The sequence below is a fragment of the Hemiscyllium ocellatum genome, chromosome 1, assembly GCF_020745735.1.
Source record: "Hemiscyllium ocellatum isolate sHemOce1 chromosome 1, sHemOce1.pat.X.cur, whole genome shotgun sequence".
NCBI lineage: Eukaryota > Metazoa > Chordata > Chondrichthyes > Orectolobiformes > Hemiscylliidae > Hemiscyllium > Hemiscyllium ocellatum.
The window spans coordinates 115,133,980-115,152,054 of NC_083401.1; the positions used below are offsets into that span (position 1 = coordinate 115,133,980).

Here is an 18,075-nt window from a genome sequence, read left to right on the forward strand (position 1 = left end):
TTTTGTTGCCACAGCATTTATAATAGCATATTAACTTCAGTTCCTGGTATTCAGTAATCCTCAAGACATTGATGATTGGGAAGCAAAATCTGAAATTGCTGAAAAACTCAGCAGGTCAGGCAGTATCTGTGGACAGAAAGCAAAGCCAGGTCCAGTGACCCTTCTTCAAAAAAGGCATCAGTACTAGGATCGCAGCTTTTTACAATATATGTTAATGATATAGAAGATGGTATTAGCAATAACATTAGCAAATTTGCTGATGATACTAAGCTGGGTGGCAGGGTGAAATGTGATGAAGATGTTAGGAGATTACAGGGTAACCTGGACAGGTTAGGTGAGTGGACAGATGCATGACAGATACAGTTTAATGTGGATAAATGTATGGTTCTCCACTTTGGTGGCAAGAACAAAGACAGATTACAACCTAAATGGAATCAATTTAGGTAAAGGGGCAGTACAGAGAGATCTGGGTGTTCTTGTACACCAGTCAATGAAGGTAAGCATGCAGGTACAGCAGGTAGTGAAGAAGGCTAATAGCATGCTGGCCTTCATAACAACAGGGATTGAATATAGAAGCAAAGAGATTCTGCAGCTGTACAGGACCCTGGTGAGACCACACCTGGAGTACTGTGTGCAGTTCTGGTCTCCAAATTTGAGGAAAGACATTCTGGCTATTGAGGGAGTGCAGCGTAGGTTCACGAGGTCAATTCCTGGAATGGCGGGACTACCTTACACTGAAAGACTGGAGCGACTGGGCTTGTATACCCTTGAGTTTAGAAGACTGAGAGGGGATCTGATTGAGACATATAAGATTATTAAAGGATTGGACACTCTGGCAGCAGGAAACATGTTTCCGCTGATGGGTGAGTGCCGAACCAGAGGACACAGCTTAAAAATACGGGGTAGACCATTTAGGACAGAGATGAGGAGAAACTTCTTCACCCAGAGAGTGTGGCTAAGTGGAATGCTCTTCCCCAGAGGGCAGTGGAGGTCCAGTCTCTGGATTCATTTAAGAAAGAGTTGGATAGAGCTCTCAAAGATAGTGGAATCAAGGGTTATGGAGATAAGGCAGGAACAGGATACTGATTAAGGATGATCAGCCATGATCATATTGAATGGTGGTGCAGGCTCAAAGGGCAGAATGGCCTACTCCTGCACCTATTGTCTATTGTCTAGAGAGATCAGATGCGGTTTACAGAAGACATTGCCAGCACTAGTGAATTTGATCTGTAGAAATGGAACGGTTGGTCCTGTTTACATCGAAACCAAGGAGAGAATTAATTGAAGGGTACAAAACTATGAGTTTTAAAGAGGGGCATGGGACACAAAATGTTAATTCTGTTTTCTCTCCACAATGCTGCCAGACCTGCTGAGCTTTTCCAGCAATTTCTAATTTTGCTTCAGATTTCCAGCATCCACAGTCCTTTGGGTTTTGTGTTAATAGTGGGGATTCAGTGGTGATATTGCAAAGGGGATATGCTTAGATCTCTCTTGTTGGAGCTAATTATTACCTGACACTTCTGTTGATCACATCAAAATTGCTATTTATTCTCCCAAGACTGGATGGTATGCAAGTCCTGTTGATTGTAGATGTGGGTTGCTTCATTATCAGAGGGGTAACAAATAAAACAGAACATTGTGAATAGCAGGGAGACGATGACGCAGTAGCATTGTTTCTGATCTAGTAATCCAGAGATCAAGTAATGTTCTGGGGACCCAAGCTGGTAGTGGAGTTTAACTTAAATCCAGAATTAAAAGTCTAATAATGATCATGAAGCCATTGTTTGATTATTGTAACAACCCGTCTGATTTACTAATAATCTTTCAGGAAAGGAAATCTGCTGTATTTACCTGAGCTGGCCTACATGTGACTCCAGATCTATAGCAATATGGATGACTTTGCCCTCTGAAATGGCCTGGCAAGTCACTCAGTCCTATCAAACCACTGATAAGGAATGAAACCAAACAGATCATCTGGCATCAACTTGGGCACAGGAAATGCCAATGGCAAACACAGCTCTACCAATCCTTTAACCATTTCCTGGTACGGAGTCAATCAAATTGGTTGTAGATCGCAATCTCAAGAAGTGGTTGAGATGAATTGTCCACCCATCACCTCTGGCTGATGATACTTGCAAATGGTTCATTGTTTTTCCCACGGATGTGCAGAACCTCTCCATCGAGGATGAGGATATTTGCGGAGTCTTCTCCTGGTCCTGTTTCATTCTGTAATCTTATTGGATGTAGCAGGATGGCTGAAAGTAGATCGCACCCTTTGGTTGCGGGATTGCTTAGAATGCTCTCATATATGATAGAACACTGTATTTGGCATGCAGTCTGTTTATACACTCACCTGATTGGCAGTTTGATAGCCTCAATGTAACTGATCCAGATTGACACAACAAATTCCAAATTATGAAAATAAAATTTAATGCAAGTTTAATCATAACTTGATTTTATACTGAGCAACTATGTTACAGGGACCTGTGGAATCTTTAATATTTGAGGGAATTCTCAGAAGCAAAAAGGTGGAGAAGCTTCCAATTCAGAGAGACCCCCTCATCTCCACCTTTCATGCCCTGTTGTGAACATAGGAAGAGGAACAGGCCATTCAGCCACTTGAGCCCATTCCACCATTCAATGAGATCACAGTTGATCTGTGACCTAACTCCACATACCTGCTCTTGGCCCATATCCCGAGTACCCTTCCTTAATGAAAAGGTATTTATCTCCGGTTCAAAATTAACAACTGATTCAGCATCCAGTGCCACTTGTGGAAGAGAATTCCAAACATCTATCACTCACTGTGTGTAAAAGTGCTTCCTAACATCTCTCCTTAAAAGGGTTGGCCCCGAGTTCTCAACTGTGTCCCCCTGGTCTAAAATGCCCAACCAGTGGAAATAATTTATCTTCTAACGAAGGGCTTATGCCCAAAATCTCGATTTTCCTGCTTTTCGGATGTTGCCTGACCGGCTGTGCTTTTCCAGCACCGCACTCTCGACCCTGACCTCCAGTGTCTGCAGTGCTCACTTTCTCCCAAATAGTTGATCTGCCTTGTCTTCTCGTGTTAATACCTTGAAGATTTCAATCAGATCTCCCCTTAATCTTTCAAATTCAAGAGAAAACATGTCCGATTTCTCCACTGTACCCTCATAATTTAATCTAGAATACTTTTGCACTGTTAAAATACACTCACTCTTCAAATTTAAGATTTATTTATATTCTAACAGTCTCTCTCCAGTGCACAGTTCTTCTTGACTCAACTTCCAGACACTTTGAGGTATTTGCCAAGCCCTGTAACAGTTCTGACTATGGAGATAAGTTAAGGGATGGCAATCCTTTACATGAAACTTCCTACATTTGATTACTAATATTTGATTAAACCCACATGGATATTGCTAATAGTCTTTATCTGAAATGATGATCATTGTTCCACTTCCCGTTTGTTCCCCAATGAGAAACGGACCCATGAAAATCGAAAAGCACCTCCTGAAAATCTAAACAAAAAAGTAGCTATCAACAAAGTTATTCAAGACAGTTCTTTTAGTTCCCTCCAAATGATCCTCAAACAAAAGTCAGATTTTCCAATGCTCAGACATCCATTACACCAGAATAGACAATTCCATGGGGACCCTGCAGAATCCCCAGAGTAGCAAACTCTGGAGGATTTTCCTAGAAAATTAATCTTTCCTCTGGGCAACATCTCTACACTGTGAGCTCTCTGAAAGTTTCCATTTAAATTGGATGACATTAATTCAATAGTTACTCAGAAAAGTTAGGTGATTTTAAAATGTAGTGCAGAACAACAATAAAACTGACCCCATAGTTACCCCACCCCCCACCCCCAGATGACCCTGGCTCACACACTTCCCCCACTCTGTCCATGACCCTGATTCCTCCGTCTCACATACCCCTCACTTACCCCACTCCACACCCAACCCCACCCCCACCAACCCCAAATCGAGCCAGACCAGAGCAGACACCTAAGCTAAACTGACCACCCCATCATCACGCTAATGAACCCAAGCCCTTCCTGGCCCAACATTTATCTTTCCAGTGCACTGCCAGGCCAGATTTCACCCACCCACCCTGATTTGCCCTCAATGCATCCCTTCCCAGCATACCCTACCACCTGGCAGCTACCCAGTGTGCATCCTTGACACTACTCATTAGGCATACTACCCCCTAACTCAAGGGCACCCTGCCTCCTACTCATTTATCATCCTAAATCTGGCATCATACTCCCTACTCAGCAGGCACCCTACATACTTGACCAACACTCACACTCCCTCCACCCTGGCCCCTAGCACACCTATCTAACATTCTACTAAAGCATCCTAACATTACACTCACCTTACATATTCACCTTGACAACAGCTGGCAAAGTAGCTACCTTGACCTTTACATTTCTGCTGTGAAATGGGTATGGTGTTCACCTTTCACTAACAGGTCTGCGCTATGAAAGAACTGCATTAGAGAAACCGCAAGTGGAATCTCTTCTCAGAAATGCAGAGCTCATAGAAAGGATAGGCCGCAATGGCAAGGTTGTGACCCCCTCAGAAAATCTAGCCTGATCCACGGCCCCTGCTTGCACCTAGCCTCAGGCAGAACACTCTGCAGCAGGGCCTCATCACTTCTTACAGCCTTGCAGTTGGTAAAATAGCAGACACAGGAAGGGGAGCTTTAGTTGCAGACTTACTGGCAGCATTTTTGGACAGCAGCTGGAAGGTCCTGCAGTCTGAAATGACACAGGCCTGCAGTGGATGGGAACTTTCCTTAACTACTTCCAGTTGCTAATCCATCTGGCCTACACAAATGACTCTCTCACACCAGGCAGAGTGCACTGCAACACAGAACAGTAGGAACGCAGAATATAATCCAACCAGATGTTAAATCGTTGTGTCACTCAATCCACCTCAACTTTCAGACACATTTAACAGTACATTCCATTGAAACCTGTGGAAGGAAAATTGCAGCCTCCATTTGTTGCCAGCCTACTCTTTAACTATCCAGAAGGCCTAGTATTAATGAGAGACAACTCCTCCACCAAGCTGACCTCCTTCTCACCACTGAAGTGCTTTTCTGTATTTCAAGTGCAGAACAATAGCCGAGTCTGAAATCTGAGAGATGGATTCTTCATCTCTTTTAAACCCAATTTGCTGAAGAAAGCTGACTATTGATAAAGATTGTTGTATCTTGAGAAGGGACGTGGGTGAGAACAAAATAAACTTGCGATTCACGACATGTCCTTAATTTATTTACACCATCCAGGCAGCCTGAAACTCATATTCTTTGCAGTGAACTGATACTATTTCAAATAATCCTGTTGTGTACAACCAAATAGATTCAATTTTTATTTTTAAATCACTTACATTCACACCAATTAGCCAGAACATTTTGCACATAAATAAAATCACTTTTAGCTCTGCAACTCCATGTGACAGTAGTCAATGGATTTTGTGTCTCAAATGCTATAAGAATTGCAATTTTCCTGCCACGTAGAAACCAGCTTGGAGGAGGTAAGACAGGGAAATAGGAAAGGCCACATTGGGCTGACTCCCCAACTCATTCCCGCTTCCGTGAGACTTTCCTGATGGGCTCGCTGCAATCTATCAGGACTGGTTGCCAACTACATAGAGGTGGGGGGCATTTTGTGACTGTGCCATTGTTGGAGCAGCCCAGCTCAATTACGGCAGACCAATGGGAGCAGTCCATGTGACCGGAGACTCCTGCCACACAATGACAGGGTTACAGAGACTGAAAACTGCAACCACATCCGCCATTTCAATCACACAGAGGTTTTCTCTCCACTCTGACTGCTCTACAGCTTCAGGCTTCTTTCTTTCCTGACTTCCCAACAACTATGTGACGGCCCCTCTGTGGTAAGACACCCTCATATTCACCTCCTCACCTCAGCAGTACCCACCCCTCTCATGGACTGCTCCCATTGCGCTGCCTCAATTGAGCTGGTTGTCCTAGCACATGATGGGGGCTACTCCAATAATGGCAGAGTCACAAAATGGCTCCTAAATGGGGCCTCAGTTGTTCTAATTGACTGGTGTGGAGCTGGTAGCCAAACCCACCTGGAAAATTTCACAGAAATGCGAACGAGTTGGGGAGTCATCCTAATATGGCCTCTCCCACTTCTCTGTCTTACCTCCTCCAAACTGGTTTCCACATGGCAGGAAAACTTAACTCTTTAGTATTTTAGATACAAAATCCACTGACTTCTGCCTCCTGGTGCTCCAGATGGTACTTTCTTAATTGGCCAACTCTGGGAAGAATCTAGCTGGCATTCCACGGTTGCCCCAGAATAGAGAAGGCATTGGAATTGTGATCCCGTCTGGGAATGTCCATCTAAGAGACTGTACCTGATATGAGTTTATCCAAACCATCATATCAGACAGCAATGTGATTGATCATCGATATCAACTTATCCCATCCACAGGGTCATGCACCAAATATAACTCTTCACTCATGTAACTAGACACAGCACAGCCTGACACAGGACAAGGTACTTTAATACTGCACTATTCACAGAGCTTGCAAGCTTCAGTGATGAACGCAGCTGCCCGCAGCCATCATCCCCTTTTAAGTGCAATTATTTTAACAATCATTGATGATGCTACTGACAGAATCATACACTAGAATGCAACAATACTCTAGAATTAAAACTGCCATCTTTTTCTAGCACTGGAGATAATCAAATCTCCAGCTAAACACCTGCTGAAAGCACATTTTTTCTAGTTCTTGTTTGTTTCTGATTTTTGTCAGCATTGGATTGATTTAGTTCATCTCCACAGATACATGGCTAATGATTAGTTATATTTCTTTTTCTTTTCTCACCACCAGTACTCCTTCGCCCCTCTTCTATCCTCTCACTCTCAGTCAGTCAATCTAAAAGGGTGTCCCTGCCAGTCACCTGATTTCACTGAACTCTGGGATAGGTGTTGGGAGTTTGTAAGGAGAAGAATCCACAACTGTAATCAGCTGCATGGCTTGAACTACTTTCAATTACTTCCACAACAAAATGGACTATGGTAGATAGCAATCAGAAATAAAAATGTATGAAACACTGAATGCCACTTAAGTTATATTTGCTTAAAGGAAGATAACTATTTTTTCTTTTTTATAATAGAAACATAGCAACATAGGAGCAGGAATAGGCCATTCAGCCCCTCGAGCCAAAGATCATGGCTGATCTGTGGTCTAACTCCATATACCTGCCTGAAGCCCATATCCCTCAATACCTTTGATGAACAAAAATTAATCTCCGTTTTAAAATTAACTGAGCATAAAGTAACATTTAACTTCAGTCAGAATTTACCATCCTACGTTTTCCGAGGTTGATTCATTCTTTTCCCAAGCATTTGAAGATTTGAAAGTTGTTTGTCTTATTATTTTTAGTAATGTAACGGCTTCAATGGAAAAGGGAGTTCCAGTAATGCAAAACAATCTGACAATTTCTTATCAGCTCATTCTGCCCCACAATGTCAACCAATATTAACCCTGTGGTATCTGATCTACCTTCAAAACCACAAAATGATTCTGGCCAGAAGGCAACGAGTTACATTTTCAACCAGTATTTAACTTGTAATGATACAAAAGGTGAAATGTATTAATACATTTAATAATAGATACAAAAACAAAACCCAGAACTATCTCTACTGCATAATTTTTGGTTATCAGTATTCTTGCACTACAACATCCTTGAGTTCAGCTACCAGGAAGTATAAGATGGATATCAACTGGACTCGCTGCTCATTTTCCAAATCTCGACTTAAAGATGCTGACTCACATTGAGATAAGGTTCCATACAGGTCACAACTCCTTCTAACTATCACCATTCTGCATGTGAATCCATTACTGATAACTTGGCATGTATGTCAGATAGCCAGCTCAAATCTGTTCTCCTGCAGTTCATAAATGTCACACACATTTTCAGTTTATGGGTCACTAAGAAATGGCCAGAAAAAAAAGGTTAAAACTAGTTTGGATATTCACGCTGCTATGCTAACTGAGATGAACTAAAACAGAGCAAATCTAGAATTTAACAGAAGACCCTTCTAGGTTGGTGTAATTTTACGCCATGCGGGTGGAGCACCTTTCTCATTTGAAGTCAGACTCCAATGTGTCTAGTTACATGAGTGGACAGCTATATCTGGTGCATGACCCTGTAAATAGGATAAACTGATGTTGATCTTTAGTCACATCACTCACTAATATGATATTACAAATATTAACTCCAGTCATAGGACTCAAAGGACTGCAATCCTAATGGAAATGCACAAAAATAGCCAAATTAAATATATTATGCAATTGTTAATACATTTCAATTCTCACACCTGTGCTGTTTTGCAATTGTAAATTCCTTTCTTCACACTTAGAATGAATTATTTGCTGTCCCAAGTGAGCATGTTAGATCTATTACAGTCAGTAGGATAAAATCACAGTTGAGAAGTTAATGAGGGCAGCTCATGCTAGAAACGTGCACAAAGGAAATCATCACAAACACTGAATAAAGACAGGACGTATGATTTTAAAATGGAGACTGAATTGCATTTCGCAAGCCGTAGTTGAAGTAATGTGCACATCTCTTCATTTTAAGACTATACTTGATCATGATTCTTTGACAGTTTAATACCAGAGAAGAGCGAATAGTTTATCCTAAATATCGAGGAAACCATTAGTCACTACTCTGAACAAAATATTTCACTCTTTACTTATACTGTTCCTTTATATTTTAATAAAATTGTCTCCAAAACAATGCCACATTTGTCATGAGATTTTAATCTTAAAATCTATTCATTCAATTTGTTCTGTCAATCAAGTAGATTTCATTGAACACAGCAGAGGTCACTGTAGAAATTGGCTATTCCAAACTTCTGTTATAATGAAAGCTTTGTGATACTTTTTTTCTCTTTGGGACTTCCGGGTAGGAGCTCTATTACAGTAAGCAGTGGGACTCAAAACCAGTTAACGTAAATATATTACTAGAGTTACAGTGCAAGTCCACATACAAACAACAATTGTATTCATGCATTTTCCAAAGTAAGCAGAACAAATAGCTGGAAACACAACTGTAATTATAGCTCCCTTTCATTTTTATTCAGAAATTAACGTGGAGAATGATAATTAGCACTCATGGCATATTCACTGAAAACCATGTAAAATCACATTCATCTGATCTAGTTAAAGTAAGTCCCACCTGCTCCAGAGGTATATAATAATGTCTCAATAGATTGATTAGAATATAAATAGTTATTTAGATGCAGTCACATGATCAGCTGGCTCTAAATGAGGCATTGCATACAAAATATTTACAGGAATCAATTGGATAATAAGCATCTAGACTCCTGTGAAAGCAATAAACAAGGGTTAGGCAGTCAGCAAGTCAATCTGGTTATGCTTATGCAAGCGCACAAACAGACTTCCACTTGCTAATATCAGAAGACTGCATAAATTTTAATGTTAAGTCATGTCAAGATGGGGGAAAAATTATACAATATCATTTAATTAGTTCCTATCCTTGAATTTTGTTTTTAAATTTTGCTGTGGCCACACTTTCAGTGCAGTTTAGATGATCATATCAAAGTCATCCTGCACAACACTACAGAGATACCTCCTATTTTTAGTAATATTTTATTGATAGTTACTCTCATTTAGCCACTGTAGTGTCCTACCTTTTGAGTTTTTCCAATGGTTCCACAGATCTCTCACTGTGATGTGCTTGTCTTCTTTATGGAACTTATTTCCTTTACTGGTAGGATCTTTGTCTTTCATATCTTCCTTAATGAACTGCAGGAAAACAGAATTACACCATCAAGAGATGTTAGTGCGAGTAACATGGGTTAAAGTAGGATAAACTGTTTTGTAAATTTTCTTCTGAACATCAAAGTGAAGTAGTTAAACATCAAACCATGAACGACACCAAGATGAGCGCTTGGCTAAACGGAAAGTGGGTGTAATTAGAAACTTGTTCAATAAAGAGCAATGCCGAGAGGGATGTTACTGACATACAAGCTTCATTTTTAGATTCCCATATGATTTGATTCGTCACCTTAGAGGCAAGTTGTTAAAATTTGCAGGAGTGATGATAGTATGGATAGAAAATAAACTCCAAGTAATCAGTCAGGATCTTACAAAGATAACTTAACGTTTTCATCAGGAGAAAGTGAGGACTGCAGATGCTAGAGATCAGGAGTTGAAAAGTGTAGTGTTGGAAAAGCACAGCAGGTCAGGTCGCATCTGAGGAGCAGGAGAATCGATATTTCGAGCATAAGCTCTTCATCAGGAATCAGTCATTCCTAATGAAGGAGCTTGTGCTCAAAACGTCGACTCTCCTGCTTTTCGGATGCGACCTGACCTGCTGTGCTTTTCCAACACCACACTTTACAACAATGCTTTCATCAGGACAAACTGAACTTCTACATGGAAACTACATGACTCCAGAAAGAACCAACATGCAATGTCCTGGTTTGGCCGTATCTGGAAAGTGTATATTGTTCTTACTGCCACAACAAAAGGAGGTCTTGAAGGAAGACTGATAACTCGCATAAAGTTGTAATATTTAAGCAAATCAAATTCACTTCTGTATTTCTATTCAGTGGTGCTGAAATCTGAACCCCTTCATATCACCCAGACTTCAATATACAATGTTTTAACTGTGTCTTCAGTCAATTTAAGAGAAACAGGTCTGTGGAAAAAAAGAGATGTTGATATTTGGGATTTTGTTGCTAACACGGATCTCCGAAAACAAGTAGGTGGAAGTGCATCAGACTTCATGATATACAATTCCCAATTACAGTGAAGGATAATCATACACCTCCACACACATCATTTACTGCATCCGCTGCACCCGATGTGGCCTCCTCTATATTGGGGAGACAGGCTGCCTACTTCAACTCCCCCTCCCACTTCACCAAGGACATGCAGGTTCTTGGACTCCTCCATCGCCTGACCATAGCAACACGATGGCTGGAGGAAGAGCACCTCATCTTCTGCCTAGGAACCCTCCAGTTTCCTCATTTCCCTTCCCCTCCACCTTGCCTCAGTCCCAACCCTCGAACTCAGCATCACCTTCCTAACCTCTCCACGCCCACCCCCACTCCGACCTTAACCTCACCTTAACCTCCTTCCACCGATCGCATTTCCAATGCCCCTCCCCCAAGTCCCTCCTCCCTAACTTTTATCTTAGCCTGCTTGGCACACTTTCCTCATTCCTGAAGAAGGGCTCATGCCCGAAATGTCAATTCTCCTGCTCCTTGGATGCTGCCTGACCTGCTGCACTTTTCCAGCAACACAATTTCATACCCATTTTAAACCCAAATAATATGCATGAATCCTGTAAAAGCAGCAATTCAATTTTCCACCAACTTCAGTATTTTGAAGCTTGACTCTATTCCAACATGTGCAAACAAGGATCGGAAGCAGGTCATTCGGCCTGTCTAGCGTGCTCTATCATTCACTAAAATTATGGCATATCAGGTAGGAGGTTAGGAGAGTTGATAGTGTATAGGAAGGAATGGACTGGAAGAGAAATCTTATATATTTACAACATACTTTCTAAAAGCCACAGCGTCTCTTTCAGAGCAGGTATTTGAGATGGTATACCGTTTTCTGTGTATTCTGACATCAAACAAAAAAATGTTACTTGTAATTAACATCGGAAAGTGCATTACCACTCTGGTGCCATCTTAAATCAAACGGGCGGCACGGTTGCTCAGTGGTTAGCACTGCTGCCTCGTAGCACCAGGGTCTCAAGTTCGATTCCAGCCTCGGGTGACTGTCTGTGTGGAGTCTGCACATTCTCCCAGTGTCTGCGTGGGTTTCCTCCGGGTGCTCTGCTTTCCTCCCACAGTCCAAAGATGGTCAGGTGAATTGGTCATGCTAAATTGCCCTATAGTGTTAGGTCAATTAGTCAGAGAGAAATGGGTCTGGGTGGGTTACTCTTCGGAGGGTCGGTGTGGACTAGTTGGGCCGAAGGGCCAGTTTCCACTCTGTAGGGAATCTAATCTAAAAAGAAAATGCCCTTTTGTCTTGAAATCCCCCAATCAAGGGGAAAAGACATTTGCCATTCACCTTACCTAAACAACACATAATTTTATAAATCTCTAAGTTCATCTGTCAACCTCCTACGCTCCAGTGAAACATGTCCCAGCCCATCTAGCCTCTCCTTACAACAAACCCTCAATTCTCAGCAATATCCTAGTAAATCACTTCCTTTATTCATTTCACGGGATGAGGGTGTCGCTGGCTAGGCAGTATTTATTGCCCATCCCTAATCACCCAAAAGACAATTAAGAGTCAACCATGTTGCTGTGGCCAGACCAGCTTCCTTCCCTGAAGGACATTAGTGATCCAGATGGGATTTTCCAGCAAACAACACATGGATTCATGGTCATCACTAGATTCTTATCCCAGATTTTTTTATTGAATTCAAATTCTACTGTTTGCTTATGGCAGGATTTGAACCCAGGTCTCCAGAACATTAACTGGGATCTGGATTAACAGTCCAGCGAGAATACCACTCAGCCCATCGCCTCCCCAAAATGCTCTCCAGCTTCATAAGTAGCCCTGGCAGTTTGACAACTTCTACCTGAACTCCTCAATGCCTGGAGACTTTGCAAACTAACCTGTCCATCTCCCAAACTGAAACTGCTCACCTGAACTGAAAAGCAGATTCTTTTGTTCAGATTATAACTGGAAGTTCATTTGTCTGAACGGAATTCAAATTAAGCACCAGTGCCCCTTGATTATTCGTTTTCTTTTCTGAATATCATTAACCCAGCACTGTAAGCACTTTATCTGGCTAATCTGTGACTTGGCCACACACATTCTTGGAAATAATGCATTTTGGTTACTTTTCCAAACAATTTTCTGGATTCTTTGAAAAGAAAATTACCGACATAGAACAGAAATCAAAATCCATCTGCCTCAATTTGAAGAATCCAAATGATATTAATTTCTATTCACAGCTTTAGTACAGTCTGGAGTCAAGCTCTCCCAACACTGTCCCTATCAAACACTTCTGATTCAGGATTGTTCTGTGACCCGAGATGTGGGTGAGAATCTGGGAGCTGTAGAGGAAGGGAGTGGGTAGGATTGGTGGTTGCAGGTTGTGCGTGAAAGTTGAAGAGAAATAAGAGTATCTGAAGTGGTGCATGCACTGCAACTTGGAGGTGATGCAGCAGTGGCTTTGTTTTGCAGCAGAGCTAAAACTGGGGTACAAATACAATCTAACACCAGCCGTAGTAGACTGAGACAGTGATGTTTTGTTTTAGTTTGTTGTTTGACAAATAGCTGAAAATGTGTTGCTGGTTTAAGCACAGCAAGTCAGGCAGCATCCATGGAACAGGAAATTCGACGTTTCGGGCCAGAGCCCTTCATCAGGAATGAGGAGAGGGTGCCAGGCAGGCTAAGATAAAAGGTAGGCAGGAGGGACTTGGGGGAGGGGCGATGGAGATGTGATAGGTGGAAGGAGGTCAAGGTGAGGGTGATAGGCCGGAGTGGGGTGGGGGCGGAGAGGTCAGGAAGAGGATTGCAGGTTAGGAGGGCGGTGCTGAGTTCAAGGGAATCGACTGAGACAAGGTGGGGGGAGGGGAAATGAGGAAACTGGAGAAATCTGAGTTCATCCCTTGTGGTTGGAGGGTTCCCAGGCGGAAGATGAGGCGCTCTTCCTCCAACCGTCGTGTTATGATGTTCTGGCGATGGAGGAGTCCAAGGACCTGCATGTCTTCGGTGGAGTGGGAGGGAGTGTTAAAGTGTTGAGCCACAGGGTGGTTGGGTTGGTTGGTCCGGGCGTCCCAGAGGTGTTCCCTGAAGCGTTCCACAAGTAGGCGGCCCATCTCCCCAATATAGTGGAGGCCACATCAGGTGCAGTGGATGCAATAGATGATGTGTGTGGAGGTGCAGGTGAATTTGTGGCGGATATGGAAGGATCCCTTGGGGCCTTGGAGGGAAGGAAGGGAGGAGGTGTGGGGGTGGTGCCAGTGTAGTTGCGGAAGATGGACTGTTCCACATATCCTACAAAGAGACAGGCATAGCTGAGGCCCATGCAGGTGCCCATGGCAACTCCTTTAGTTTGGAGGAAGTGGGAGGATTGGAAAGAGAAGTTGTTCAGGGCGAGGACCAGTTCAGTCAGTCGAAGGAGGGTGTCAGTGGAAGGGTACTGGATGGTGCGGCGGGAAAGGAAGAAGCGGAGGGCTTTGAGTCCTTCGTGATGGAAGGACATGGAGGGCTTTGAGTCCATCACGAAGGACTCAAAGCCCTCCGCTTCTTCCTTTCCCGCCGCACCATCCAGTACCCTTCCACTGACACCCTCCTTCGACTGACTGAACTGGTCCTCACCCTGAACAACTTCTCTTTCCAATCCTCCCACTTCCTCCAAACTAAAGGAGTTGCCATGGGCACCCGCATGGGCCCCAGCTATGCCTGTCTCTTTGTAGGATATGTGGAACAGTCCATCTTCCGCAACTACACTGGCACCACCCCCACACCTCCTCCCTTCCTTCCCTCCAAAGCCCCAAGGGATCCTTCCATATCCGCCACAAATTCACCTGCACCTCCACACACATCATCTATTGCATCCACTGCACCTGATGTGGCCTCCTCTATATTGGGGAGACGGGCCGCCTACTTGTGGAACGCTTTAGGGAACACCTCTGGGACGCCCGGACCAACCAACCCAACCACCCCGTGGCTCAACACTTTAACTCTCCCTCCCACTCCACCGAAGACATGCAGGTCCTTGGACTCCTCCATCGCCAGAACATCATAACACGACGGTTGGAGGAAGAGCGCCTCATCTTCCGCCTGGGAACCCTCCAACCACAAGGGATGAACTCAGATTTCTCCAGTTTCCTCATTTCCCCTCCCCCCACCTTGTCTCAGTCGATTCCCTTGAACTCAGCACCGCCCTCCTAACCTGCAATCCTCTTCCTGACCTCTCCGCCCCCACCCCACTCCGGCCTATCACCCTCACCTTGACCTCCTTCCACCTATCACATTTCCATCGCCCCTCCCCCAAGTCTCTCCTCCCTACCTTTTATCTTAGCCTGCCTGGCACCCTCTCCTCATTCCTGATGAAGGGCTCTGGCCCGAAACGTCGAATTTCCTGTTCCTTGGATGCTGCCTGACCTGCTGTGCTTTAACCAGCAACACATTTTCAGCTCTGATCTCCAGCATCTGCAGACCTCGCTTTTTACTCGAAGGTTTTACAAATAGCACCAAGTTACTGTTCCTAACCACCCACAATGCCCTAGCAATGAGATAATCCCAAAAGAATGTACTAAAAGCAAAATGCTCACGCAGAAAACCCGACATCACCGAGTCCCTTAGCAAATTTTGGCAAACTTTACACTGAATATTGTATCTGGATACTCAATCTGCTATACTGTCAGAACTCGCCAGAGTTTTGCATTTTGATATTATCTAAGCAGCCAGTTCAGACATGTTATTATACCCCTCTGGGGCAAATGAGACTTGAACCTGGACCTCCCTGCCCAGAGGTAGGTACACCACCAATGTGCCACAAAAGCCTTTTGCATTTTGGGTTAAAGTTGAATGGTGCCCTGCATAAATTGGTGACCTGAATGTTATGCATGGTCACATGTTTAAGTTTGTTGCTCGCCCTTATTAATATTTGGTGAAATTATACCATCGTGAACACACCATGGTTATGCTAAACAGAATATCATACAGCCAGATCCAGCTCCACTGCAAAAGGTGGTGTTCCCTGTGCCTATTTTTAGCTCAAAATAGAGACCTTGATCAGCTAAGAATTACATCCAAAAGACTCTCAGCAAATATGCTGAAATGTCACTTCATCAGACCATCAGTACTGGAGATATCTGTCTGTAGAATACCACGCTTCTACTACAGCCAACAGCCTTGCCATATTCTGCCTTCAACGGCTACGAAGTTTTCAACTCTCAGGCTTCATGCTGGGCAGTCACTTTCCGCGTCACTGTGACACAGGAGTGGGGCCTATGCAATCCTGGGAAAACTCAAATGTGAGCAGAAGATTGCAGTTACGTTTCTAAATGTCTACCTCGCGTTGGTACCGGGTGGGGTTCTTGGACTCAACCTGACCCTTGGAAAAGCAACAAAAGGTAGGAATCATTAGCAAACCGGCTCATTTTGTTCATGTCCCCACCTCGACTCCAAATCCCCTTCCAAGGGCTTGGCCTTCTCCCATCTTTAGAATTTTGCTTATAATAGCTGTTCGATATTACAAAACGGTTTAGCTCCCTTCTTTGGTAGCACTGACAGAGAAAGAGAAGCTTGTCAATTGTTTGTATCAAAAAGTAAAGTTTTATCTACAAAAATTTAATTTCTAAACACAAAACAAACGTAAAGGAAAAAAAAAGGACCATAAAGATTTCTCGAGATACACGAAAAGGAAATATTTGGCCGAAACAGATCTGGGTCCATTAAAAGCGGAATAAGGAGGATTGATAATGTGGAATGATAAAATGGTGAAGAAGCTAAATGATTTTTTTTTTGTCTATTTTTACTGAGGAGGATACAAGAAATCTCCCAGAATTAGTGATTTAACTGACAATGAAGAAATTACTCAGAAGTAAAACCTTTGGAATTCTCTACCACAGAGGGCTGTGAAAGCTCAGTCACTGAGTATGCTTAAGGTACAGATAGATTGATTAATTTCTGACTACCAGTGACATATAGGATAATAGCATGAGATGCAGAAGGCAGTAAAGTGTTCAACCAGCCAAGATCATACAGAATGGTAAGAACAACAACCTGATTTGATTTGATTATTGTAGTCATGTGTACCTAAGTACAGTAAAAAATTTTGTTTTGTGAGCAGTACAAGTAGATCATAGAAAACAAGGACATACGGATCATAGGATGCTTAGCCAGAGTGAGGCAAACAAGTTAACAGCTGCATGAACTACTCCTGTTCCTATATTCCTGGCAATAGTGGAGACTGCAGGTATCCCAGCAGTTCATTATAAAAGTAATGCAGAAATACCTGCAAGAGAGAGGAGTCACCATCAACTCGTGTATGGCATTTCATTCCTGCTCCCCCCCTCACCCCACCTCTCGACATCACAAAGTTAAAAAAAAAATTTGAAGACAAATAAAGCATTCAAATCGAAAAGTGAATTGGCCTTCAGAGCATTATACTTGCAGTTCACCTTTTAATTTTGGTGGGTCAAAATTAAAACTACTAATCTTAATGGTGCTTACACAAGCTACAAACAGAATACTTAATGAACATTAGATTATACCACAACATGTGATAAATCAAAATTATTAGCCTCACGTGGGTAACCTCATTCACGTAACTGCATGCAGTATGTATATAGTTAACAAAAGCAATATGTTCAGTAAAGTACATGCATCCTTCCTCCCAAATGTGTCGGAAGAATGGAACCTTTATGATCTGATATTATTATTGTATTTTGCTAGATTGCTTTACTGTGTTAAGAGGCATCATTAATATTTATCAAATACTGAAACATTAGGAAAATCAGATTTTCACTTTTGATGCTGCACGGTTACAGCAATGAATTAATTTACAAAATCTGGATCGGAATTCTCCAGTGCATTCTGTGATTGGGTCGTGCAAGAGTCAAAAAGACGGTGTTTCAAAACTGAAGGAGAGCCATCCTCTTGGATTTCCTGTGTATGTTACTACAAAGATGATTCAATATCTGGAGGCTGTCCAGGAAATATTGTGGAAGTGTCACAGCTTGTGGACAGCATACCAGAAAAATCATATGGGGTTTGAGAGAAGTAATTTTCCTATTGGTCTGCACTGGCTTTAAACATCAGTTGAGTCATTGCACATTTGGTCCAACTGAAATTACAGCAGTTAACAGTAAAACATTCAGGTTGTTGGGTATGGCTGGATTACATGCAGTTAGATGGTAGGATATGTTTGCAGATCAGAACATTTTCACAACACTGACAACAGGAGGGGAACAGGAAGATGAGCAGACATAGGGCTAGGGTCTCTCTCCCTTCACCCTGCAGCCCTCCACCCCCCCAACCGTGGTGCAACTGTCAGCCGCGTCCTTATCCTTCTGTAGTAGTGAAATGAAGGCA

At 42.8% G+C, this 18,075-nt stretch overlaps 1 protein-coding gene across 1 annotated transcript in view; it reads right to left on the minus strand.

Moving 5' to 3' along the window:
* stim2b (stromal interaction molecule 2b) overlaps window positions 1–18,075 on the minus strand; it is a 128,956-nt gene that overhangs the window by 48,039 nt on the left and 62,842 nt on the right. The window contains exon 4 of the mRNA XM_060825090.1: window positions 9,684–9,798. Coding sequence (XP_060681073.1) covers window positions 9,684–9,798 — 115 coding nt within the window. The remainder of the gene's footprint in view (window positions 1–9,683; window positions 9,799–18,075) is intronic.